Source organism: Cyprinodon tularosa, unplaced genomic scaffold (genome assembly GCF_016077235.1).
Source record: "Cyprinodon tularosa strain WSP-4 unplaced genomic scaffold, ASM1607723v1 ctg105, whole genome shotgun sequence".
Lineage (NCBI taxonomy): Eukaryota > Metazoa > Chordata > Actinopteri > Cyprinodontiformes > Cyprinodontidae > Cyprinodon > Cyprinodon tularosa.
Window position 1 is genome coordinate 143,066 of NW_024037838.1, and position 27,611 is coordinate 170,676.

The window sequence follows — 27,611 nt, forward strand, 5'->3', positions numbered from 1 at the left end:
ACTCAGAGGTTAGTCAAAAGCTGACATCTGTGTTCCCCACTTATGAAAATTTGCTGAGGATCTTGTCGCTTTGCCAACATTTTATATATTATCAAGACACATGGCAGGTGGCAAAATGTATTAGTTAACTAGTGCAACTCCACAAACCCCGATGAAACAGAAAAACTCAGGATTTACAATCATCACTTCAGAGGCCAGGGATATCCAGAAGGAAGAAAACCAGTAATAAAGCAACACATATAGGGAAGCATTGCATTAGGAATCCCTTGACAGGGAAGGAGTGTGTTTTTCCCTATTGAATAAACCAATTACATAATTATATAAACTTTTGATTTCATTTTTTTCTGTAAATGCCCTAATACAAATATAGAATAAACTTTTAAAAATCTCCCACCCACCTGTGCCTATTCAGCACAATAACAAATTAAACTAAAAAAGTGTTTTCATTCCCTCACTTGTAATAGTCTCTCTGAAAAGATACAGGAAAACATATAAATTATATAAATCACCATAAACTTTAGTTGAGTTCAACAAAACAAAGTGCATCGAAGCACAAATTTTGTTTGGTGGTGCTTTTAAAGACCAAAAAAAAAACAACTTTTAGTTCTGAGATCAATTAGGGCAAAAAATATTAATTTTAAAATCATCTGATGAAGTGAACATCTAAAAAGCGTATTTCATTTATTTTCATCAGGATAATCCTTAAATGAAGCATCAAGAGGGTAAAGCTAGCAATAGTTACAATCCATGTCGGCCCCACTGGAAACCTCCACTTTTAAAAACAAGCTAAAATTCCACAGATCGCTTCGTGCCTGACACTAAAGTCAACTTCCCTGTAGATCCTTTGGATCTACAGTAGTTCATTAATATGTCTGAGCTGTGCAAACGAGTCAGTATCAGGCAGCTGGTCATAATCTTATGGTTAATCACATTAAAAATTTAAATCTTCTGTTCGTCAAAGCAGCAGATTTTATCAATCATTAATAAGTCAGTTTCTGTTCAAATCTATTAAATCAAAACTACATTAACAATCTTTATGCAAGTTTGCAAAGCGAACAGCAAATATGGGAACTCTTTCTGGGAACCAGCTTCTCAGATGTGACTATTTTAGGGTTAATGACAGATAGAGAAGCTATAAGTCTCAGCTTGCCACTTTAAGTTATGAATATGTTTAAATACAATGCTTAAAACATAAAACACACTATGTGATAGCAAATATCATTTCATATCAATTGGTATATACATAATTTCTAACATCAAGCATTATGTAAACCCAATCAGCAACAAGTGTACAGCTGGAGGTAATTCTCAAGTTACCACAAGTAGACTGTAACCGGGCCTGTCAGTGAACAAGGGGAACTGCACTGAAAGAAACCCCCTGAAATGGCGACAGTGCTGGGAAGGCTGGTGCACCGACGCAGCCACTGGCACTGGAGGTCTAATTAAAAACACAGCGCTTTCTGAGCAGCTGTGGACCGGCCCAAAATGGAATAGCTGGATACAGTGGGAAGAGAGGGAATAAAGACAGACACAAACCGGCATGTGACTGACAGATTTAATCAAGCTGTCAAATTTAAAAGCAAATATACCAGGTGAACTTTTTAACCTCTGTCCTTTTAAACTATTATTGTCCCTCAGCTACTGGTTTGCATAACATGCTTTAGTTTCAGTCAGAAATGGCCAAACATGCACAGCTTGTAAAAGTATCCAGTCACTTCTTACCATTACGGGCCTTGGAATCCTCTCAGTCCTCTCCATACCTCGTTTGCCACGCTCGCCGCACCCCGGCAAACCAAGGAGACAACGCCAGAGTCCACTCTGTTCAAGTGTGCGTTGGAGATGTCTCTATATTAGTTTAACTACTGCATGAGTGTGTTTGTGTGTATGTGCGCGGTGTGTATGACAAGTAGACAGACAGAAAAGTGTTTGAAAGTAAGGGAGCGCACTCTTAACCTCCAGTCCCTGTCACACGAGGCCGCGCATACGCACATGCCCACCTCCCACCTCAACAACCCTGCGAGGAGCATGTACAGAACCGAAGCTGGCTATAGGGGTAGAAGGAGGGGGTCGGGTTTCAGGACTGTGCTACATTTGCAATCTGGGTAAATATATTTAGCCCTGGCAGGACAGAAACAGGGCCGTGAACACACTGAGACCCAGAAGGAGGTTTGGTATGCAGTCGTCAGCCATTCAGTGGCCGAGCTGAGGAGAGAGAGAAAACTGGACAGTGACAAGGAACCCGCATCCCTCCCCAACCCCCTGACTTCCATTTGTTTTGTTCCATTACTCTGATCCTCTGCTCCAATGTCATTCTCCCCAGCATCTCTTTTTGTCCTTTTGTGTGTCTCCAGGAAAAAGAAGAATTATTTGGGATAGAGACAGGAAGAGATGTAAGACTGAAGGATACGGAGATGCAGTAATAAACTAAAGACATAAAGCTCTTTTTAATAGTTTACATTAACTGGAATTTTAGAATTGAAGCATGTTACGTCTTTTCATATCGTATTATACTAAAAATGGTCATACAAATACATTGCATACATGTCTCCTCCTCAGTTGCTATTCATAAAACCACCTGGCTCCAAGAAAAAAAAAACATCTGATTTATGATTTTGTAAATTTATATTATTTTATTATAGATTTTAACTAAAAGAATCTGCATATAAAATATAATGATGATCATATATAATGATCATAGTCTTTTAAATGTGTCCTCTGACATGTTGTAGGGATCATTTGAAACACTTTTGGATGAATATATGAGGTAAGTATATATTTAAAGTAATTGTAGATTTATTTTACCTAACTGTCTTCAGCAGATAGTAGAACAATTGGTTCTCAATACCAAAAGGGTTGACTCTGCCCACAAGAGGGCGACCTTTGACACAGGAAAGGGCGTTTCATCATCTCTTCACTTTATTTCCCTCCTTTATTTGTAGGAAATCAAAGGAGGGAAATAAAAATAAATAAAAGGATGCAAAGAGATCCAACGGCTCTGAGAAAGACCTCATCAAACATAAAGAGCAATCAAGCTTTAAAATGCTTAAAAAGAAGTAGAGATTTCCTTCATGCATAATCTTTTTCTTTACCTTATTTGTTAGGCGTTATGTTTTAACCTCAAGATGAAAAAAACCCTTTCCCATCACCTAAATTGCTCCTCAACACATCTTTATCTAATTTGCATTTACAGCTTTTAGTGAACGGATGACAGAAATTTGAAAAAGCACGTTTGTCTGGAGATTAGCTTCATCCTGCTCCATCAGTGAACATCTCATTGAACAGTCCATTAGCCGTGTTCTCTTTTAACTAATAACAAATTGCAGTAGAAACCCTTTCATTTTATGCTGTATCATAATCATATCTTGGGTCTGTGAATGTTTTCTGGCTCTTAATTATTTGCTATAATTTGTAAAACAAAGTTGTGTTCTTTTTATTGACAGCCTGGCTGGTCTCAGTCTGAGCAACAGGAAGCACATCGACAGGGTCGAACTGCTGCAACACATAGACTTTACCTTTTTTTTTTTTTGCTCACCTACAGGCAAGAGTGTGCCTTTGTTGAACTTGACACACAAACTTGTGAGACATAAGCCTGTGTGCCGCGCCCTCAGACCCATCCTCGGTAGAGAGAAAGAAGAAACAGACACACATTGGGCGCACAAACACGGTAACACAAACCCATCGAAACATCCTCTGCTTCATCTCTCCATCCCACCGCCGCACGCACGCAGGGGGAGATTCAGCAATCCGGTTGCCATAGAAACCAGGCCGAGTGTACCAGCCGGCTCTGCCGTCGGTTGATTGTGCCTCTTGTGCGTTTGTGTGTGCGTGGTGAGCTTGTTGTGCGCTTGCGTGGGTGTGTGTGAGACTGTAAAGCCTATAAAGGGCTATGCTTTCCGTTTGTATGCACAGCTATATTTATCAAATCCTATATGTTGCCTTAGCAATTTTCAGCTTAAATCAAAACTACATGTATGTTAAGAATTTCCATATAGTTTGCAAATGTACGCTTTAATGCAACAAGAAAACTGGGAGAACATTTCATTCCAACTGATAATGTGTTGCTTACACACTGAAAGATATCATAAATACTATCTGCTGACAGGCTGCAGTCCACGTGGGTCTTCTCTCTCCTCCGAGTTAATGAAGGACAAGGCAGTAGGAAGGGCAATGTGTGCAGGCGAGAATGCTGCTAACCTTTAGAAACCACAGGAGACTTCAGCTCCCTGTGTTCACCGACAGGGATAGGATTTTTTTTTTAAAAGCAGCAAACCAAACAGTTAAATGTCATACAGCACCAAGCACATCAGTTTCTCTCTCAAATGAAGAGGTCAGACAGAAACGGGTGGCTCTTTCAGCTATAACACCATAAGCTTTCAGAAATGTCATGTCCAGACACAGAAAGCTGTGCTGTTCATGACGATTGATTGAAGATGCCTTAGTCCAGCCTTCCTGTGGTAGAAATGCTTTGATGAGACAGCCAAAGATTCCACATAGTAGGTGGGAATAAAGCTTTTAAGTGATCATTCTGGGTCAAGTCCACCATCGATCATCAAGAAAATCTCTGCTTTGGCTGTATGAAAACTTAGCTGCATGCTTACAAAGCCTTCTCAGTTCCTTTCATCTGATTTCCAAGCAGGTGAAGAAATAAAGACATGTCTCATTTACTGATAAGAATATAAAGGTGTTGTCATTCCGGGCCTGACTGATCAACATTGTTTATATTCTGCTGTGCTCCAAACTGCCAAGCTGAGGGCTCATTATTTCCACCTATGCCAACCCGCCCATTCCCAATCAGTACAATTCAGCTCACCTTGTCTCCTGGTTTTATAAGCCTCTAGCGGTGATATAACCATTGCCAGATTTTTTGAAAGCCACTGTGAGACCTGCTTTGCCTTACCTAGCCCTGCCCTGCCCTTATCATGTCTTGTTCTGTCTCCTGATTTTGCCCATCTCATTTTACCCATACTGGATTCTCTCACCTGCTTTCCAACATTCGTGACCACAACCCTGTTTCTAACTACTGAATACCCGCCGCAAGCCTCCTCCCCCCGGATTTTTTTGCCTAAATCCACCTCCATGGTTCTGACCAAAGATTCAAGATGTTACTAAGCTCTGTCAGAAGCTGTCTATATGAAAAGACCAAGTCTGTCTCGCCAACTATTCACCTTTGGTGATGTCATCTCCCTGTCTTTTGCTCCCACAAACAAATAATAGCAAAACTTTCACGTCTCCACAAGAATCCTAAGAAGGTTGGTAACTTTCTATCCGAAGGACTAAGTTATCTAAATAACAGACGAACAGTTATTTTTGAACATGTTTTTCTTTATTTAATTTTTAAGCTTTTAAAGCCACACCATACCATTTTAATGTCAAAACATAAGCTTTGAACTGTTGTTACTGTTTTTTCTGACGAAACTGAAACTCCACCACAAAAATTCTTAAATCTGAGGCAACCGGACTTTTGCTCAGTTTTTCTGAAGCTGTTTTCGACACCTAAGCAGGAGACTATCAAATTCAGTCAGCTCGCACTAGAGAAATCTGTAGTTGTAGTGCAGATGTTATTAAGCATGGAGGGCTTTCCTCCTAAGCACATTCAAGTATGATGCAAATCAATGATCAACCCATCATCCGCTTAAGTTGTTGGAGTCTTTGTGTATGGGCTATGTGTTACACCTTTTGAATCATGGGTGTAATTTCTTTGGAATGAATTCTGGGACCAAATTATGATTTTTGGAGGATGAAAACACAATCAGCTCGCGTCCCTATTAGGAATTTTCCCTTTTAACAAAGATGGCTTTGTTAAACCCCTCTTTCAAACAATCTGTCCTCTCTGTTCAAAATTCTTTGTCATCATAGGTGCATCCTTTGCTCTTAAGTTGCAAGTCTACAGCTGAATCTTGCTCCAAGCTATTCACTCTCCTATATTTTGCCATGCGTTTTTGTTTTGTTTCTCCAGTATAGGAGTACAAACAGTCCTTGCTGCAATGCAGTGCGTAAATAGCACCACTCAGCATTGGTTTGGATGTCTTGTCTTTTGGCTGAACCAGTTTTGTCTGAGTCTTGTTGGGTTTGAACATAGCTGTTATTTTTAGACAAACTCATTGAGTCTCTCAAAAAAAATCCTGACTCATATGGATTTACAAGGTTTTTGTGTCTGTCTGTTTTCTCCTCTGTGTTTGATGCAGTGTTGTTCTTCTACTAGTTTGTTTTGCCGACTTAACAAATCCCCAGTTTGGATAATCACATGCCTCAAGTGATTTCCTGTTTTTATGTTCTTTTTATCTCTTCTCTCCCCAAATGAGCAAATATTTTCAGTCCAGTAACTCAAAATTCTAACAACAGAAAGTTTAATTTTCAGTTGTTGATGTGAGTAAAAGATGCAGATATTGTAAGTTCTTGGTAAGCCTCAGTACCAAGCAGAGTTCTGCACCAGAATAATTATAATCAACCAGTTATTTCGTGCAAGCTGGACTCCACAACTGCATCACACTGCTCATCTTCTATGAAAACTGATGCTCATTGTGAACACCTAAGCTCTTTGTTCAATTGTCTTTATAAGCCTGGTTTTGGTTTTGAGATCATCAAATAACATTTTGCCAAAATATAAGAAGTGATATTTAAAGTTTTGTTTGTGTAAAATGTATGTTAACTGTTGGTATTTTGGATGTTTTATCTCATAAAGTAACACAATCATCTTAAAACAGGGAAACAAGGATTAAACGGAAATTATTGACTTCTTAGCATTAGATGATTCTATTTTAATTATGTTTAATGAAACTGTTCTTAATCAAATGGGACGAGATAACAGTTTACCCTGCAGACCCGATTACCTGAGGAGAAGTGTGAATGTTACCTGTCGGACAAAGCTGTTCGAGGTGGTGTCAGAAGAGGTGCTCCCATCTGAGCGCTTAAATCGGCTCTTCCTCTTAGCATACTTTCCCTGAAAGGATAGAGAGGAAAAGGAGAAGGAGGGTTAGAGAGCGAGGAAAATGTTGAGTCATCTTTCATTCTAATAACTAACTTGACATATTTCTTAGAAACCCTCGTTTCCAGGAAAGCTTGACAGCCATTAACATTTGGAAGAGCATTTGTTAAAAGCCTTTGAAAATGATCAGGCAGTCAGATGGAGCCAGAGATAGAGCGGCAAGAGTCCCAGACCACAGAGGAAGTCGACCAAAGAAAATGTGCCCAGAGCCTTAGTTGCCATCCTTGTTTTTCGTGTTGTGATTCAAAATGAGACCCTGTAATCTGATTGGAAGACCTCTGGCAGATGGCCTATTTGGGTTAGCCTGAGGCCACACATTGCATTACGAGCCAACCCAGCTAACATTGTCATGGTTACACAATACAGAGTAATCATATTTGATGACAATTAGAAGGCTAGCTATTTCAGCATGAAAAGAAGACAGCAGTAAAGAACAAACGCAAAAAATCAATACACCCTCAGCATGTACACATCATCTCCTCTGTAGGATCAAGTGTCAGGAGGTATCGCTCAGTGGCAGAGCATTTGACTGCTGATCAGGTGGTCTCCAGTTCAATTCATGATGTCTCCAGCTTTTATATCTCTGGAGCATAAGGTGTATTACACATTGAACAGAATGCGAGGTGTACATTTTATCTTGTTTACGAAAATCTCCTGCAACTAAAATGAGTCATGCACAAATGTAATGAATTCAGATAACCAGCCTACAGTGCATTTAGACCGTGAGCAACAGCAACTATTCTTAACAGGTGCCTTACATATTCTTTTCACGTGGACATTTTAACATGAGCCTCATTTGGTTTATTACTCACACCCTGAGAGGCAATTAAATTCAAGCACAGCTGAACGCACACACTTTCTTACAGTAACCCAGTTATCCCTTCCATCTCCTACATGCAGAATAAAAAGTCCCCTATGCTTGACTTGCAGATTAAACAGAGAGAGATAAACAAGGAACCCATAATGAGTAACCTCCGCCCGTATTTTGTCATCACAGGCACACGCTGTCCAATATGTATAAAGGAGGCTGTCGTGTCGCTGTAAAGCAAACATGACTTGTGCTAATGTAAAAATACCACACTCGGTCAAGAGGTTTCCAGAGGAAACAGATATTAGAGACACACATTAGCTGAATGATCTCAGGCTGCACTAGAGATGACACTATTTTATGGAAACATTAAATCCAACATAGATGTTTGGACCAACTTTTCTTCACATTTTAGGTTGTGGTCTTCCTCCAAAATCCATTCGAATATGATATTTTTTAAACATTCCTAGGATGACAAATTGAAAATATATTAGGACTGTTTTTTAAATTTATTTGATAAATGTGAAAATTTTAACATGCTAGACAGTCAGGAAGAAAACTACAACAAACAATTTTTGTGCTAATTTTAGTTCACTGAAGGAAAAAAATCCTACTTGCAATCCCACTTTTTATGCTTATGTCACTGTTTAAAACGTAGAGACACTCTAAAACATTTTTTTTTATCTTATAAGAATTGTTTTTAAATAATTCAACAATATTTCAGTAAAGAAAAATAAATATGTTAACTTTACACAGTTTCATCCATCTTGGCTAATTACTGTAACTAATTCCATCTGATGAAAAGGAACATGATTCTGCCAACACTGTGTTTCAGAGTGGATACGTTTTCTTTTGGTGATGCTTGGTGTTTTGTATAATTAACATATTAAATTCTGGCCCAAAAGTAAAAGATTGTTGACCTCAGATTGAAATACATGATCCTAGAAGGTTTTTGGACATTTTTCATTATAGGGTTTCTTTGATAAAAGACGAGTGAAAGATGAAGGAGGAAACAATATCTCAAAAAGAAACACTCCATGCTTTGATTTAAAGGAATTCAAAATCTGATTGGAACCAAATTCTTTGATATTTATTGATCTGCAAAATGTTTCAAAGCTGTTCCTAGGAGCTTGGGATCCCAACAAATCACAGTAGCAACCATTATCCACAAATGGGGGAACAAAAACATGCTAGTGTGGCTAACCTTTACATTTCTGAGGGGTGACCAGCAAGAGTTCAAAAAATCCTATAACAAGCAGCTCTAATATGTGATTCAACAACAAGAAAAAAGAGAAAAGAGCAAAAAGGGCCTAAATAGGACTTGTAAGGTGAGAACCAAGAAAAACAAATATGAAAGCTAAGACCCATGTCACATCTACCAAAACACAAAAAATCTTTGTGATCCCCATTTTTTTGGAAAAATATTTTGTTGATTAATGTTTTTTTTTTTGGAAGGCGAGGTTCTTGTCACATTTGGCAACATGAAAAAATCCCTCAGAAAAGATCATACATATATTCAAACCAGGTGGGAGTACTGTGATCTTTGTGGCTGAATAAAAAAAAAAAAAAACAGCAAAGAAGAGTTTCCAAAAATGTTACTCAAATATTTATAAGACTTCTGTGATGTGATTAAATCTGGATTACAAAGTAAAGGGGTGTAAAAACGGTCTGGTGCGGGCGTAACTAAAAGAACAGGAATCATGATGTGATGGTTTGCGGTGAAAACGCAGATGAGTGACTGTACTTAGTTCTGCTCCAGAGCAAAAATAGAGCATGATATCACTGCCCACCTACACAGACAGTAAAAAGGATGTCAGGACATCTTGAAAATGCTCTTCAAAAAAATTTGCAATGAATGAGGAAGTAGAAAATGTTTATCCTTTCTATGGTTTTCTGCATTTTAGACCATCTCAAACATGAATCTTATTTTTGCATATTTTTAAAATTGTCATATAAAGCTATGTTTTAAGAGAAACATTTTTCTTTTTTATGTGGTAAATCACTTGGGTTAATATTTTTGTTTTTAATACAAAAGGTCCCAGATACATTTCCTCTAAGCTGTGTTTTTAAAGGAACATAGTCATGTTTTTTTAAAGTGTTTACACCAGTGGCTCACTCTGGTTCCGTACTAGTACATAAGTTTTTTTTTTTTTGAAAGATTAGCTGCTTACATCACACATCTACCCAACATAATGAATACAGCTGCATGTCAATGTACTTTGAATTTTGCACATATCCAAAGGGCTTTCTCTAAATACATCCTGCATAGAAAATGTTAAATATTATAGGGTAAAAGAGGAACATATCAAAATGATGCTACCAACAACAACACAAAAAAATAATTTGTAAAAAAAAAACCCAAAACATTATTTGTAGACATAAATTCATAAAAATAAATAATTCTAATAACCTAACTGTTTCTTCAATTCCACAAACATCATTTCAGATATTTCAGACATTTTTTAATAACTTAAAATTATGTATTGCTGCCAACTTCAGCTCCAATACATCTTAACTTTAAAATAATTACCTTTGATGTTATTTGATTTTGTACCTGTAGGCTTTCCTCTTCTGTTTTTTTTATTTAAATTGTCTCACCAGACTTTGCCCTCTGTTAGAATATAAAAGTATAAAAATATTATAAAAGTATAAAAATATTATACTATGACTCTTTTTATTCTATTGCTGTCATACTATACTATGACTCATTTTAGCCAATTTCTGACATCATATCATACTATGACTCTTTTTATTCTATTTCTGACATCATACTATACTATGACTCATTTTAGCCTGTTTCTGATGTCATACTATACTATGACTCTTTTTATTCTATTTCTGATGTCATCCTTTACTATGATTGTTTTTATTCTATTTCTGACGTCATACTACACTATGTCTCATTTTAGCATATTTCTGATGTCATACTATACTATGACTAATTTTAGCCATTTTTTGACATCAGATTTAACTATGAGTCTTTTTATTCTATTGCTGATGTCATACTATACTATGACTCATTTTAGCCTAATTCTGACATCATACTATACTATGATTATTTTTAGCCAATTTCTGACATCATATTATACTATGACTTATTTTAGGCTATTTCTGATTTCATACTGATGACTCATTTTATCCAATTTCTGACATCATACTTTACTATGATTATTTTTAGCCAATTTCTGACATCATATTATACTATGACTTATTTTAGGCTGTTTCTGATTTCATACTATACTATGACTCATTTTATCCAATTTCTTACATCATACTTTACTATGTTTATTTTTAGCAAATTTCTGACATCATATTATACTATGACTCTTTTTATTCTATTTCTGATGTCATACTATACTATGACTAATTTTAGCCAATTTCTGACATCATCCTTTACTATGGCTAATTTTAGCCAATTTCTGACATCATATTATACTATGACTCTTTTTATTCTATTGCTGTTGTCATACTATACTATGACTTTTTTAGTGAATTTCTGATGTCATACTATACTATGACTCTTTTTAGCCTATTTCTGACGTCATATTATACTATGACTTATATTAGGCTATTTCTGATGTCATACTATACTACTATATGTATATGTATGCGAAGTTGCTTTTAAATAATCATTATTGAATAGAGCTATGCCTTATAATATTTAAATGTCTTATTTTTTATTTTAAGAAGAAAAAGCTCAAGTTTGAAATCCTGTACAAATACTTAAATACATTGCATTCCACTTTTTAAAGCCATAAGCATGTTATCTGGCATGGTGAATAAAATAAGCTGAAAAGAATTTCAAAATACCATTTTTTTGTTGTCTCCACTAGGACGAAAAAAAATAAATTAGAAACGTTTTTTTTGATCCACATTTAAAAGGCCTAATATCGTTTTTTTTGTTTGTTTGTTTTTTAGGAAGGTACCTTCCGTTGTTGAATTTTTATGGAAACAGATATTTTAGAGCGTAAACAGGGAACATCTAGTCCATACAGTTTAGTTTCAGTATAAACAAGCATCCTGCTCTGTACAAAAAGTTTACTTTTAACTTAGGAGCATAAGTTGCATCAGGTCCAGGCTAGATTCTGCAATGCCAGCTTCAATCTGGACCCACCATTTTTTAACATTGATTGAAATGTTAATTTTTAAGGATGTAATATGTGCTTATGCTTGCAGACATGTTTACTCTTTTAATGATGCAATTAAAAGAGCTTTACTGGGTGTTCTATAAATAACCGTTTTTAAGATGCTTCATTCACATTCAGGGAATCAAAACAGATGGGTTTGTGTCAATTTTTATGAAAATTATTCAATATCTAGAACAAATGTCTGGTATTGATAATATTGAAAAAAATAATAATAATTTTGACAACCCCTGTGAAAGATATTTTATTGATTTTTTTCCCAGATAAAATCATATAATTGCTAAAGGAGCAGGTCATATTAGGATTTGAAGCTTTGATACGTGTCTTTAATTTAAAGATACATAAAGTAAAATAAAATAAAATTCAAGCTGTTTGTTTTGTTTTGGGCCTTTTGGTTTCATTGGACTGTAAATTATTACCTACATTTTACTTTTTTTTCCTTGCCAAATTAATGTTTTCAGCTCTTTTTAGAAAATATATATTAATAATTGAGCTTTATTGGAGAAATTTACCTCTGTATTAAACCCATCCCCTTGGAGAGCAGTGGGCTGCCATTGTGCGGCGCCGAGGGAGCAGTGTGGGGTTGAGGATTTTGCTTAGGAACCCAGAGTGCAGGCTGTGGGGATCAAACCCACTTGCAAACTTCTCAGAGCACAAGCTCACTGCTCTAACTCACTGGGCCAACTCCCCACTACTGAACACATAAAAGTAAACATTTTTAAATTGTCTCTAAAAACAAAAATGAGCAAGAATAGAAGAACAGCTTGAATGGACTTAAGAACATAAGAAGAGGAAGAAGAGCGGAAGCTTATGTTGCCACCATTTTAGCTGTTGTTCAGCTTGTTAACACAAAAAGAAAAGGGGCGGCAGCGAGGGTGACACATTTCCAATGGTACCAATTAGTGGAGCAGTTTAAATAAGCAGAGTGATTGAATGTTGAGCAAGAAAGAAGCTTGAATCTTTTCACAAAAAGACAACATCAGAAGTTACCCTTTCACTTAAATCCAAATGTTTCCTGTACATCAGTCTTGGAATAACTTCCATGTATTTCTAAAACAAGTCCAAGTGTTGTTTCATTTCAGTTGTCAGTTTATTCTTCTTTCTTTTAATTTTTTTAGTATTACTTTTATGTGTGTCTTGAATTCCTCCTCTTTTAAGGGGCTAAAAAGTTATTTCTCCACCGAGACCCTTTTTTTTGCACTTCAAGTGTAAGGTATAGGTGTCAAATAAACCCATGGCGTGGGGAAAAACAATAATTTTTAATTTATCTTTTTTTACACTCTAAAACCATAAAATTATGTTCGCTGTTTTTTGTTTTTAAAAACCTGTCAGCTAACAGCCGGTCTATATATGGTATGCTGTAATGGGTAAAGGGGTTATGTGTGAGGTTTCTGGTTACTCTTCCTAAAACAAGAAAATTATCTTTTCTTTTTTAATTCCTTTTTAAAGAGATATCATGCATGTTTTATTGAAAATACATTTAAATTAGCCCTTTTATTTGACACTTTATGACTAAAAGATCATTTGATGAGCAGACTGGCACCTCAGTAATTCATCTATAAGCCATTGGCCTATTTTCCTGAATATACTTCGGGTCAGAAGTTCCCACGCTGTTCCTGCAGATGTGACATCAAGCACTAGGTCTGACCTAGCAAATGATGGAAGCGTTATATTTAGTATGGATTTAGTGAATGCTCTGAAGCATCTACTCAGAAACCAATGGTGAAAACTATAAAAAAAAAAAAAAAAAAAAAACATTTCAAGTGGGAGCAAGAGCTGCAAGAAGTTCTGTAGTTCTGTGTTTTGGCCACAGGGGGGCAGTATCATTTGCACACCATGCCTCTTTAAGAAACAATTTCTGTTCAACAGATGTGTTGTTATTGTTGTGTTGTATCTACCTTCCCATGCCATTTTTTTTTTTTTTTTTTTTTGGAATCGTAAGAAATGACTTCCCACCATTTACTTTAAGGTATATGGCTATTAAAAAAAAGATATTTCTTTGGATCTAACTTTCCTTTCCCAAGAATATCTTGTAACTGTGCAACACAGCGTTGTACACTTGTGAAGGAAATCAATACATGGTTTTACTTTTTTTTTTTTGTACAAAATTTAAATCTGTTTTGTTGGGATATAATTTTAACCCACCAAGAGTCTTCATTACTTTGCTGAAGGACCTTTTGCAGCAACTACAGCTGAAGATCTTTTAAGGTGTGTCACTACAAGTTTTGTAGATCTCAAGAAATTTCTGCTATTTTTCTTCTCAAAGATGTCTGAATTTAGCCATATAGGGGGCTCTGTATAAACCCATTTTCAAGTCTTGCGAACACATCTTAATAACTTCTATATCAGGTCCATTAAAACGTCGGAGGGAAATCATATTTAAATGTCAAATTATTCTGGCTTAAACATGCATATAAATGTACTCTATCAGACGATATTTTTGCGAAATTTAGAAAATTTATATTTTGTCTTAAAATCTGTGTTTTGTTTTTTTTTTTCATTATCTTATGCAGGCCAGTTATTTATACGTCAGCTTGTACACCTATATTCGACCAATCATGTATCAACAGTAATCTGTCAATCAAATTTTTTCGGCATCTTGATTCACATGTCACAGCTAATATACGCAACGGTTGAAATAAGAATCTTCGCAGAGTAGTGGTGACCATTACAGGTGTATAGCTGGAGAGCGAATTGTTGGCCGTTTTTATCAGTTCACAAGAACCCGAGTACTAGTGTCCTCGCCAAGTATGTTCTTGAGAAGAACACAGGAAAGTGTGGACTTTGGGGAGAATGGCGGCACAGAATAAATATGGATCAATTCGAACAGAAGCGTACTTGTGACATCACCATACGCTCGGCTCGTCTGGAGCTGCTTTTCACCTCCTGTTATTAATAGTCTCTAGATAATAATTAATTCTGACTTTTTTCATTTAGTGGGGGAATAATAATAACAGTCAGATAAACAAAAATCAACCCTGCATTAAACATTATACATACCATTAATCTACATATACATTTATATGTATATGTGCAGCATGTGAAATCCTACAGGCATTCTGACTGCACTTGATTTTATTAAGAAGTATCATATTAAAAGCGGTTGAATACAATTGAGCTAATATTTCATTATTATTTGTATAACATCTCGAACGTCACAAATCACTTTTTTTCCCACTTCCTAGATGCACATTTCCCTTTAGTTTGTCTATCATAAGTGTGAATTAAATCAATTCAAGTATGTGATTGCTTAGAAGTAAAATTACAAAATTACAATTACATTTATTATTAGAGAAATAATAAGACAGTAAAACAAAAAAGTTAACAAATAAGAGGAAAAAAACCTTACACTGTGATCCAAAGTTAAAGTCGTGTCAACAGTCTTTTCACATCACTTTAAAACAGCTGGCTCAAACCCAAACTAAATATATAACCAAACATGTAAACTATTTCCATTGTAGCTAATCAGCTGCAGCTTGTTTAGATAAAGCGATACGCAGAACTCACTTTTAAACATTTCACCAAATAAGTCAAATTGAAAAGGATGCTATGAGCATCTCCAGATGAGATTTAGATGGCATCAAATAAATTTGGTTGCAGCCAATTAGAGTCTGAACGCCTTTCGAGCAGGAGATGATGCATTGCCACCAAATATATTAGCAATTAAGATGTTAGATGAAGCAATGTCACAGCTTGAAGGACTCTATGATCTGAGGGGGAAAAAAGCGAGGGCCAACTAATGCCTTATTAGATGTTCGATATGGAGCACAGATGATCTGTGAAAACCCACTGCAGCTGAATGCGGCTGTCGTTCATGTCAGGAAAGGGCAGAGAAATGCCAGAGGAAGTGGGGAGGAGAGGCTTCCTGTTGGTAAACATCCTCCCAGATTAGGAGTGTAATTAAGGAGGGTGTGTGAGAAGGAGGCAGGTGGTTCAGAAGCATAGTGGGGGACTTCTTCACTCTTTTGAGCAGAATCTCCCATCTTTTGTGCTTAGATATCTGATCTGTAATCTTAATGGAGTCTGTAGACACCATCTTTAATATAAGAAGCCTTCCAGCTTTGAGTTCTCAGCCCACAGTTTGTTTCTTTAGAAACACACACGTTAACATGAGGAGAAGCACACGTCCAACACTAAAAGGACAAGATAAGATGAACACCCTGCTGCCTCAACCTGTTTCTGGCTGCAGCTTCTCTGCAAGTAAAGCTCTGATTTTGAAAAACAAACAAGATGATGATGATGATGGTGATGGTGGTGATAGTGGGACACTGACAGAGGAACTAGAAGGAGGTGAGGGGGATGGGAGAGATAAGAGGGAGCTGGGAAGAGTGGGAGTAAAGTGGAGAGAGCAGGACTTGGCATGGTTTGAAGCGCTGGTTCTCTCTGGTGAGGTGTTTTTTTCTCCTCTCTCTCTTCTCCAGAGAGACAATGACTGAGCTCAGCGTAGGCGTGTTTGTTCTAGATATTCTCCTCTTTTTTTTTTTTTTTTTTTATCAATTTAAATAGTTATGACTAAACATGCCCACATTACACACAAATCACTGCCTATTTGTGGCTTTAAAAACTCAAAGGAACATTAAAAGTTTAAACTGGATGATTTTTTTTTCTCTCATCCCAATAATAACATAAATTTAACATCCCCAAATAAAAATTTAACAGTCTTATAAGTAAGATTTATTTATTTTTTTTATTACTAATGTCAACAAGTGGGTTTCATTTGATCGTGTGGATAATTTAAGTTTCTATTATAACAGATTAATTACAGAGGTGTGGTTTTCCTCAGAAAAATCAACAGAAAAGAAGCAAACGGACATCCTGGGTTTATATCTCGGCGCTCTGATGAGAAAAAAACAGCAATTGGAAATAAAACATAAATCGGAACTGCTATTCTAAATAAACAGGATGTTATTCCTAATTCTCCTTAAACATGTTTAGTTTTGATGATTAAAATGAGGTTTTCTATGAGCGCATGGATCATTGGAGCGACAGGAGAGCCGAACAACCTGTTAATCTCCAGAAGTGAAACAGCTTTGCATTTGAAAAAAAACCGACTTAGAATCAGAAATCACTATAAAATTACGATAGCAATTAGACAAAATTCAAAATGTTGAATCGGTGGTCTTACCTGCGTGTGCGGATGGTGGTCGATCATACCCATGGGGATCTCCTGGTTTGGGGTCGAAGGCGTCCTGGACATACTACTACTTTTCTGTACCATTTGATTTTACTTTTTAAAGAATCTCTTCCAGTTGTATGTTTATGATGGAAAGGAGCGACTCATCTTTCTTTTCTGTCCAGGGGAGGGGAGAACTCGGAGGTCGATCTGTGGTGGCTGGTTAAAATAATGGCAACAGCTGCCTCCCTCCAGCCTATAGCGTTACACACTGGCTCACAGAGCGCAGATGCCGCTGTCAAGTGTGCGGAATGACGCAGATGCGCATCCGGTCAGACAAATAAAAGGACCTAAAAAACAGAGGATCAATACTACTAATATTACTACTATTAATAATAATAATAATAATGATACAAAATGACAAAACCTATCAAATATAAATTCAATTTATTTTATTTTCCCTTTTAACTGGAAGAAACCTCCAGAAGAACCAGGATCAATAAAACTACTGTTTTTTCAAGGAGATAGAAGCATGCATACAAAAAGAAGTAGATATACAAAAGGTAACTGTTCACTAGCTCCACAGGTGGCCCCGTCCAGGAAAAACACAGCCAAGCATCTGAGCTCCAAGCCAGTTCCCACATCAAAGGATGAAAAAGAGCATGTACAGTTTGTCATAAGAGGAACAGGACTACAATGAAAAACAGGCCCCATTCAATTATCTCTAATCTAAGGTGTTGATTGCTGCAGCCCAGCTGATGTTACTCTCCAGCATGGTGTCACAGTCAAACAGGAACTGACCAGTTGAAGCAATGTCAGGAAAAAGCAGAGAGAACATAAAGTTATGGGTTTAACGAACAAAGACTGCAGTATGTGAGAATAGAGATGGGATGAAGTAGAATGCTGAAAAGTGGTCACCATGTCCTCCAGCAGCCTAAGCCTATAGCAGCATAAATGTTGAAATAGTTCAGGATAATCTAACCTTTTTGATGAGGTATGACAAAGGTAGACCCGGTGAGAAATACAAATAAAATAGGTCCAGAAGGCTTCCTCTATAATGTGTTTTTTTCCCTGTGTGTTCTGTTCACAGTCTACTCTGTCAACATTACAAATTGGGAAAGAGAGCAGCCATAAAAAACTAAACAAATTAACAGTTTGATGCAAAATAAGGTATTTCAGAATACTTTACATATGAAACGACATATGAAATTTCTGTTCAACTGATATTTTAATAATAACATGAACACTTTGGTACTTAGGTATGTAATCTTTCAAAATAAGGTGTATCTACATTGACAGTTATGTCCTGTAAAAAAGATATTCTAATAATATAAAGTCTGTAGCTAAATCGATGGCAGCGTTGTCTTTACAATCTCGTACAAGAATGAGGACTACTGGAAAATTATTTATGTTTAATAATCGTCACAGAAAAAAAACCCGTAGCTGTAGAAGCGCTAAAAATTAAAAATTAATTAATTAAATTAAATAAAAAATTATAGCATATTTACATTGCCAAAGTGGAGGACACGCAGGTAAAAATGTATATCCAAACTTCACAGTTATTGATTAGTATGAGTTTTAAACTTTTCCAGCTCTATATATAATAAACTATCTGTGCTGCAGGATTAAAGCTAGATAATAAAAGAATATACTCTATTGCTGCTGCTGATGATGTAATGTTTATGTTTAGATCCCTTCCTCCAGATGCCCCATTATTCGCCTAACTATAATGCTTTTATTTTTAAGGCAGCATCCTCCGGCTACCAGCGTGTTTATGTCTAGCTTTACAAGGTTTGTGTTGCTGTGTGTGATCAACAGCCTCCAGCTGGAAGCTGATGTCTACGCCCAGATGAGGAGAGACTCCACCTTCAAACAGTGAATGATGAGAGAGCAGCGGGAAGGCCAGCAGTCCACACACATCCACAGAACAGAGGTCCTACAGGGCTTCATTGGTGCACAAAACAACTCAGCTTCTTCTATTTAAGATATAGAGCAGGAAGGCACGGTGTCTGAAGAGAAAGAACAATGGTTCTTTCTTTAGGGAAACAAATGACCTAAGGTTGCCCTCACTCTGGAAAAGACGAAGGCGGATGAATGTAAAAATATAAAAGAGATGATCAAAGCTCTGTGAGCTGAGCTGCATCTACAGTCATGACAGAATGAGTTAATGCAGCAAGTCAATATGTGAAGTGTTGACCCTTCTTCTTCAGGACCTCTGCAATTCTCCTTGGCATGCTCTCAATCAACTTCTGGACCAAATCCTGACTGATAGCAGTCTATTCTTGCACAATCAATGCTTGCATTTTGTCAGAATTCCTAGGTTTTCGTTTGTCCACCCGTCTCTTGATGATTGACCACAAGTTTTCAATGGGATTAAGTTCAGGGGAGTTTCCAGACCATGGACCCAAAATCTCTATGTTTTGTTCCCTGAGCCAGTTAGATATCACCTTTGCTTCATGGCAAGGTGCTCCATCATGCTGGAAAAGGCATTGTTCATCACCAAACTGCTCTTGGACGGTTGGCAGAAGTTGCTCTCGGAGGACATTCTGGTACCATTCTTTATTTATGGCTGTGTTTTTAGGTAAGACTGTGAGAGAGCCGACTCCCTTGGCTGAGAAGCAACCCCACACATGAATGTTTTCAGGATGCTTTACAGTTGGTATGAGACAAGACTGGTGGTAGCGCTCACCTGGTCTTCTGTTTTCAAGATGTCCCAAACAATCGGAAAGGGGATTCATCAGAGAAAATGACTTTCCCCCAGTCCTCAGCAGTCCACTCCCTGTACCTTTTGCAGAATATCAGTCTGTCCCTGATGTTTTTCCTGGAGAGAAGTGGCTTCTTTGCTGCCCTCCTTGAGACCAGGCCTTGCTCCAAGAGTCTCTGCCTCACAGTGCGTGCAGATGCACTCACACCTGCCTGCTGCCATTCCTGAGCAAGCTCTGCACTGCTGGTAGCCTGATCCCGCAGCTGAAACACTTTTAAGAGACGGTCCTGTGCTTGTTGGTCTTTCTTGGGCGCCCTGGGAGCCTTTTTGGCAACAATTGGACCTCTCTCCTTTAAGTTCTTCATGATGCGACAGATTGTTGACTGAGGTGCAAACTTTCTAGCTGCGATTCTCTCTCCTGTTAGGCCATTTTTGATGACTGCACGTGTTTAGAGATAACCATGGTTCACAGAAGAGAAACAATGATGCCAAGCACCAGCCTCTTTTTAAAGTGTCCAGTGGTGTCATTCTTACTTAATCATGACAGTTTGATCTTCAGCCCTGTCCTCATCACCACCCACACCTGTGTTAATGGAGCAATCACTGAAACGATGTTAGCTGGTCCTTTTAAGGCAGGGCTGCAATGATGTTAAAATGTGTTTTGGGGGATAAAGTTCATTTTTTAGGCAAATATTGACTTTGCAATTAATTGCAGTTACACTGATCACTCATAACATTCTGGAGTATGGACAAATTGCCCTTATAAAAACTGAAGCAGTAGACTTTGTAAATATTAACTTTTGAATCATTCTCAAAACTTTTGGCCATGACTGTACTCATAAGCGTTGACCTCCTGTGATATGATGAATAATTTTTGCTGCTGCTGGTAGAATCCAGCTTGAAATTGTTTTCATGCTCAAACATATTTTCACAAATAAATTACAAATCTTCATGACGGATATGAATTTTTCAGGCCAGCTCACTTTTTCTTAAACACTTTATCATGAAAACATCCTTTGAAATTGAGAAAACATTTAAAAACTTAATGAAAGACCCTCAAATGTGTTTGATAGTAAAAAAATTAGCTGTATCATATTAGTCAACTGGATAAACATTTGCATATTCATCTGACATTAAAGATTAAACATACGTAGAACTAAGGCAATAAGATGTTAACAGAGATGTCTGATCAATCTACAAGGTATTAAAGCTGATAGACCGATTGTTTGCTACATTATACACAACACTACAGCCCATGTGTTTATATAAATTAATCCTAATTCAGTGATTTTGTTTTTGTTTAGCTTTTTTTCCTTTATGGGAAAAAAAGTGCTTTTGCTGCCATCAACTTTGTGCATTTTTTCTTCTTTTTATAGAAATTTTCAACACTTTCTATCATTTTAAGCTCTGCTTTCAGAGATTCTGTTATCTATCAGTATCTTCCTGCCCTCTTAGTCTTTAGCTATCCCTGGCAGATGGCTGCTCATGCTGAGCCTGGTTGGTATAGCTTTCAATAATACAGGAAGGGGTTCCTCTCCACCAACACAATAAAAAGAAACTAAAATGAAACTGTTGGTTTAAGCTCTGTGGTTCTTATTTATATTATTAGAAATTATTTAGCTAAGTCAAATGTATTCTTTTGATTGCATTATTTTACTGAAGCATGAGTCGGTTAGCTGCATTTGACCACATTGATGAAAGTGAAACATTTCGTTGGAGTGTAATTTCTAATTTTTTCCCCCCCATTAGTGCAGAGTTTTCTACAGCTCATTTAAAAAGTGTATGCTTTATAACTAATCTGGGCGATTAAGGCGTTTTCTACCTCATTATAGACCTTTCCTCTAAACAGATTGCAGGTCATCGTTGCAAGCTGAAACATCTTAAAAGCTTCAAGGTTCTGTTTTTCTGCAGCATGAGGTATCGCTCACTAATTTGCCCCATTAGTGAGGCTTTTGCCTCTGTGAGTTATATGAGGTGAAGACGTCACAAGAGAGGCCCTTGTGCACCCACACTGTATGCCTGCAGCCTCCATTTGGTGACGTATGGTGCTCCAGAAGGTCGAGGATTCAACGATAACTGGTCAACTTGTGCTGTAAGAGTTAGTTTTACAAGAACCCACCCGCTACACCAACACAGTTTCCATCTTATCCTCTTAATGGATACCACTTAAAAAATAAAATAAAACCAAAGCTTTTATTTTTTGTTCTCTTCAGATGCTTTGATGAGTATGTAAAGCTTTTTTTTTTTAGAGCTATATTCTTGTTGTCGCTCAGCTGCATACTGTAGATATACACTTCTACTATTTGCTGCAATTCACTTATTTATGCTCTTCACGATCGTTAAAGGGTGGATTTAATGATATTAGTCCAGATTGTGATTACAAGAAATGATTTGCATTATTGTTGTATTTTTCACTTTCTTAATTTGGAATTGTGTTCACAGATAAAGAATTACTAGTTTTAAAGCTGGAACTTCTGTTTTAGCGAAATTACATGTTTTTATAGTTTTGAGTTTATTGAGCCAAAAGAAAACCTTTTAAAGTAATTTACTAACTTAATCAAATATAAAAGCTATTCAATTAACGCTCAAATTGCATAGTTTATTCTTTAATATTACCATGAGATGTGTTTTTGCTCCTTCTTCTCATTAGGATTTTGATTATTCGATGCTTTGTTATTCACTTTCTTGGATATTTCAAATAATGATGGTTATGACGGCATTATATTAAAGGATTTAACTCATAGGACATAAACCTTTTTATTTTGGAAAACTACACAGTTCTACAACAGAATGTATATATATGTATTTAAGCTTTCTGAAAATTATGTATTTTGCTTTGATATAAATTATATTAGGATATTCTTTATTAATTTGTTAATCTGCTGAACTCTTATCTATGACTAATTTCTGAAATCCTAAGCTTTAACTGTCTCTTCAACTAATTTCTTCCTGACAGACTGAAACAAAACAGCAGGGCTTCTGTTTATTTACCTGAATGAGAGAAACAGGGCTGACACTGCAGAACGGGACAAACATAGAAATCTATTGTTGTGGTGAATGAATGATTACTATCACAATTAATATAATTTCATTTATTCATTTAATAGGGACATTGCATATAAATACACACCTACAAAGCAAATATGCCAGGTTGTAGCGCTAGTCCCTGCAGCAGCGTCTTTAGTGTTTCTGTTAGCCTCTGACAGCCTCACTGACACCCTTCCATTTAGCCCTTTCAAAAAAATGATAAAAGAATATAGTAAAGAAAAAGCCTTTTTCTTTTTAATCTTTTCTAATAAATGTCTAATTTATTACTCTAGTTTAGTACACACATGTGGATTTCAGTTATTGCAGCTTTTTCCTGTTTTGATGTGTAACAAATAAGTTATTTTTCTTTTTTTATTGAAAATTGAAATATAATATTTCTTTAAACATTACTTTGTGATGGTTCTGCTTAGGAAGCCACATTGAAAATGTGCTTAAGGGGAATTTTTTATGTTGCCTCAACACCGCCATCTGGTGTTCATAGAAAAGAACACAATACTGTAGTGTTTGACCCATAATGCATTGCAAAAACATTGGTTAGTACCAATATTTGGATGAGAGGGGGACCGGGGACGCTAGTCAAACACATTTATTATCGTTGTTTTCTTGTTGCTCTGTATACGGTTACTCAGTTTTACGATATAAATAATGTTTGTTCACATATGGGTTTTAATAGAAATAGAAATAATAGCTAAGTGTTACTTTGTCAAACCCCAAATTGTTTTGTGCCGAAAGATGGTCTATCCTCTTAAAGTGGTATGTTCCAGGCTGACTCTCTCTCTTCCTTTTTCTACTGAAGTAGCAGCCATGAGGTGGGAGCGCTGTGGATTGCAAACTAAAAGTCACAATTTAATTGTTTTCATGCACACATTGTCAACGTATTTAGTGAAATAAGAACACATGGTTCTTTATGATAGTATTTCCCGTGTTTATGGCCTTTTTCTGAGCTTAAATATGACAATGGTGTGTTTTTAGGTAACACGATGTAGCGACGGAGGCCATGTTGATAACGTGTTAGCAACCGGGTGGCTAACATTTAGCTCAGTGGCTAGCATCTGTTGTTACGTTTTAGTTTAACTATAATTGTCTTATAATTTTAGTAATGGGACAGGATTATTTGAATTTGGAGGACCCTAATGAGTGTACCGTTGATGTTTCAGCATGCTCAGGCTCCAGAAGAGGCTGGCCTCCAGCGTCCTGCGCTGCGGGAAGAAGAAAGTCTGGCTGGACCCCAACGAGACAAATGAGATCGCTAACGCCAACTCCCGTAAGCATCATAGCTAAATTGTTGGTTTGTTTTTTGAGGCATTTCTGTCCGATAGTTAACCTGAAAGTGCTGAAGTTTCCCAACACCAGGCCCCAAACAAATCAAAGATCACTTTAACTTCAATTCCACATGGACTTTGGAGCATCATCTTTCAAACGAAGCTATAATCAAAGCTGTAATTATGAAAACGTGATAACTAAGAACTTGATAAAACCTGGTAATGAAATCTTAATTTTTTTCGATGTTTAATGTAAGTTTTTGACAGGTAAGAATACATTTCTTGTATCCAATTTGTAATTTTGTTTTTAATTCACCATTTATACAGTATAAATAATACCTAAAATGACTTCTATAATTTTCCCAATGGTGCCTTTTAAACAAAGTATTAGATAAGTTATAAATTCACTTTTTTCAGGTGCACTTAATGGGCAAATTAAAATGACAAAACTTATAGCATGCTTACAGTTCAGCTCCACAGGCAAATGGGAGGGTCACACAAATTGTGTTTGAAAGGAAATCTAAATCTAGGAAATCTATTTATAAATTCGCTTACTCCTTCTGATCAATAATTGGATAAAAAATTTTTAATAGGTTAAATGCAGAATTTGAAACCGTTGAAACAAGATGACGCTTGTGAAATTTTGGATGGAGTATTTTACACTCCTTTTTTTTCCCCATCAAAATTAATATATATTTGAAGTGAGTTTATCCTTAAGCAAATGGCATGTTTTACAGTCTTGTTTTCTTAAATCAGTGATCATTTTATTTCATTTGGCTGTTAGTGCAATAATCAGTGAACAACTACATAATTTGCTTCAGCTCTGGCTGCAACACCTCTTCAATAAGCCATGGATGTCTCCTTATCAGGAATACACAGATTGAATTAGTGCAATTCTAGTTGTATACTTTGCATTGTAGACTGATCAAACTAGGATCAACAAGATCTCTCAAAAAGCTGTGTCTGAAGGGATGATTAAGCCTTGATCTTATGGTGAATTCAGTTACTGGTGGCAAACTGCAGCCGCAGATTCTCAGTGTCCACATGAGTTTTGTGTTGTAGATCTTTCTTTACTCGTCTCTTCCTCAGCTGAGGAAGAGAAAATATCCTGGATGATCTATACATTTGTGCAGCCCCCTGTAACACTTATTTCCAAGTATGGTTTGTCTAATCTTTTTTTTTTTTTTTCAGGCCAGCAGATTCGTAAGCTGGTTAAAGATGGTCTGATCATCCGCAAACCCGTTACGGTCCACTCCAGGGCCCGGTGCCGCAAGAACACACTGGCACGCCGCAAGGGGAGACACATGGGATACGGTATGTTGAACGTTGTTTTTCTAAGGTGGAATTGGCAACTTTCACTTTGCTTTTTACTATTGTGCTGAACTTTTGTATCCAGGTAAGAGAAAGGGTACAGCCAACGCACGTATGCCAGAGAAACTCTGCTGGATGCGTCGCATGAGAATCCTGCGTCGTCTGCTGCGTCGCTACAGGGAGGCCAAAAAAATTGACAGGCACATGTAAGTTTTCTGGATTTTTCATTAGTCTCAAAGTAGTTGCTCTAGTGATATACAAGCATCCACATAGGTTTATTACTGATGCTTTATGTTTTATTTTACATATCTGAATTCCTCCAGGTACCACAGCCTCTACCTGAAGGTCAAGGGTAATGTCTTCAAGAATAAGCGCATCCTAATGGAGCATATCCACAAGCTGAAGGCAGACAAGGCCCGCAAGAAGCTCCTTGCGTAAGTTTTCATCATTTGAAAAACTGATTCTTTTCATGCATAAAATTACCTTTTTTTATATAATACTTGAGATTTTGTTCCAGTCGAGCTGTTTTAGGAATCAAACGTTTGAACTGTTAGAGTAACATTGTTCCGTTCTCCTTTTCTGCAGTGATCAGGCTGAGGCCCGTCGTACCAAGACCAAGGAGGCTCGCAAGCGCAGAGAGGAGCGCCTCCAGGCCAAGAAAGAGGAAATCATTAAGAACCTCTCAAAGGAGGAAGAGACCAAGAAGTAATCTGGTTCCTTTTGTACCACCTGACTGTACCACCTGTCGAGTGCTGATAATAAAAGATGTACATAAAGACAGTCCCTGTCTGCCTGTCCTTGTTTCTTAAGCTCAGAGAAAACCTAAAGTTTCTAAAATAAATGAAACTTGAACCTTTTATTTAAATTTAAAATTTTGAGTGTAAATGGTTAAATTGTCAGGAAAATAACTTCTCTTTATGTTCTAAAATTGACAATCAAGATTTGTATAGTCCTAAAAAGTCATAAGTATGGGGTTTGATATTGGGACGGTCTTTTTAACCTTGCTCTTCCCTGTGACGACTGATTCAGGGGTAATCAGGGCAGATCCCTCCTTCCTCTCGGACCAATCTGTCAACACATGGAGAAGAATATTCTAGAAAGAAAGGCCCTTCATACATGTCGCCAAATGTGTAAAGTTAAGATGTGTGCTGGTGGTTCTGGTAGTGTCCATTTCAACAGCATTATCTGAAGAGGCTTCTGCCGGAGAACGACTGCAGCCGTCGATGCAGCTGAAGGCAAATATGAAATGGCACCTATAAAGTAACTACAGTCTATCTGGGTCAGATATAAAACAAGTTTAGATGTAGTTTATTTTTGTGCTTGCAAACTCTGGTTCAGTTATATTTATACTGAACATGTTACCATTCATTTTAAAATACTTTATGGTCAAATGTAAAGGTCCTTTGGTATTTCTCAGCCTATAGCTGTAACTATAATATAGCATTGGTATAATATTTGTCTCTGAGGACGATAATGCAATATACCAAAGATACTGAATCGGTAGTAATAAAAAAGTGGCAGCATAGAAAGCAAAAATTTGTCATTTCACCCAGTTTCTGTTTGGTTCAGCTAGTTTGCTTCGATAAGGTGAATGGAAAGTGCTTAAACTGGGCTGTCCTACTTTTACGTGAAAAGAGTTAACGATCAATAGATGGCATGTTACATTATTTCTTTCCCTTGCTCACGCAGTATATTTTTGTTAACTAAATAATTTGGGCATTTTATTACCTAAGGTAATGTACCGGTAGCTTTTTGTCCCCATGGTATCTTGGAGAGAGAGACTGCTTTACTCACCTGACTCATTTCATCCTGATGTGATAAGCACAGGTTGTAATAATATTTAGTCACAATCTGTAAATTAAAATGATCACTTCTCTCTGTCCAAACGTCAGGATCCTGTTCTATGCTGCACATTGTTAAGGAGGTTAACTAGAACAAGCAGCCTTTTGGTTTATGTCCTTTTCTAGACTAACAGGACTGAGAGGATGCTGTAGGTTTACGGTTATTAGAAAAATATGTGCGAAAAAGACAGTTTGCAAGCTCCATCAGAAAGAATTTTGTTTCCATCCATTGGCTTTATCATCTTTGCATCAATACCTAGCAGGCCTGTCTCTGGTGAAAATGCCCAGGCCATTTTTCCCCCCAGTTTGTCTGCTGCAGTATACTTTTAACAGGTTTGGATCAAACCCGCAAAGCTGTCTATTCCTCATTTTATACATTTGTTTATTTAAAACC

General features: G+C 36.9%; 2 protein-coding genes across 7 annotated transcripts in view; one reads left to right on the forward strand and one right to left on the reverse strand.

Annotated features, from left to right (window-relative positions):
• The window catches only part of cacnb1 (calcium channel, voltage-dependent, beta 1 subunit), a 46,856-nt gene extending 29,539 nt beyond the window's left edge, over positions 1–17,317 (reverse strand). For 2 of the 6 annotated variants that reach the window (XM_038284080.1, XM_038284074.1), the window contains exons 1-2: positions 17,064–17,316; positions 6,854–6,940 (exon numbers count right to left, since the gene is read on the reverse strand). In XM_038284080.1, the coding sequence (XP_038140008.1) occupies positions 6,854–6,940; positions 17,064–17,156 (180 nt within the window). In that variant the 5' untranslated portion in view covers positions 17,157–17,316. Of the gene's footprint in view, positions 1–1,722; positions 2,018–6,853; positions 6,941–17,063 lie in introns of those variants that run through there. The other 4 variants (XM_038284064.1, XM_038284099.1, XM_038284088.1 and 1 more) reach the window with 3 other exon arrangements.
• A 6,143-nt stretch (positions 17,318–23,460) lies between these two features.
• On the forward strand, positions 23,461–26,156 carry rpl19 (ribosomal protein L19). The gene is made up of 6 exons (XM_038284122.1): positions 23,461–23,612; positions 23,961–24,067; positions 25,257–25,379; positions 25,462–25,582; positions 25,700–25,810; positions 25,962–26,156. Exons 1-6 carry the CDS (start codon positions 23,536–23,538, stop codon positions 26,083–26,085), a joined length of 663 nt encoding a protein of 220 aa, XP_038140050.1. The 5' UTR covers positions 23,461–23,535; the 3' UTR covers positions 26,086–26,156.
• The last annotated feature ends 1,455 nt before the right edge of the window (positions 26,157–27,611 follow it).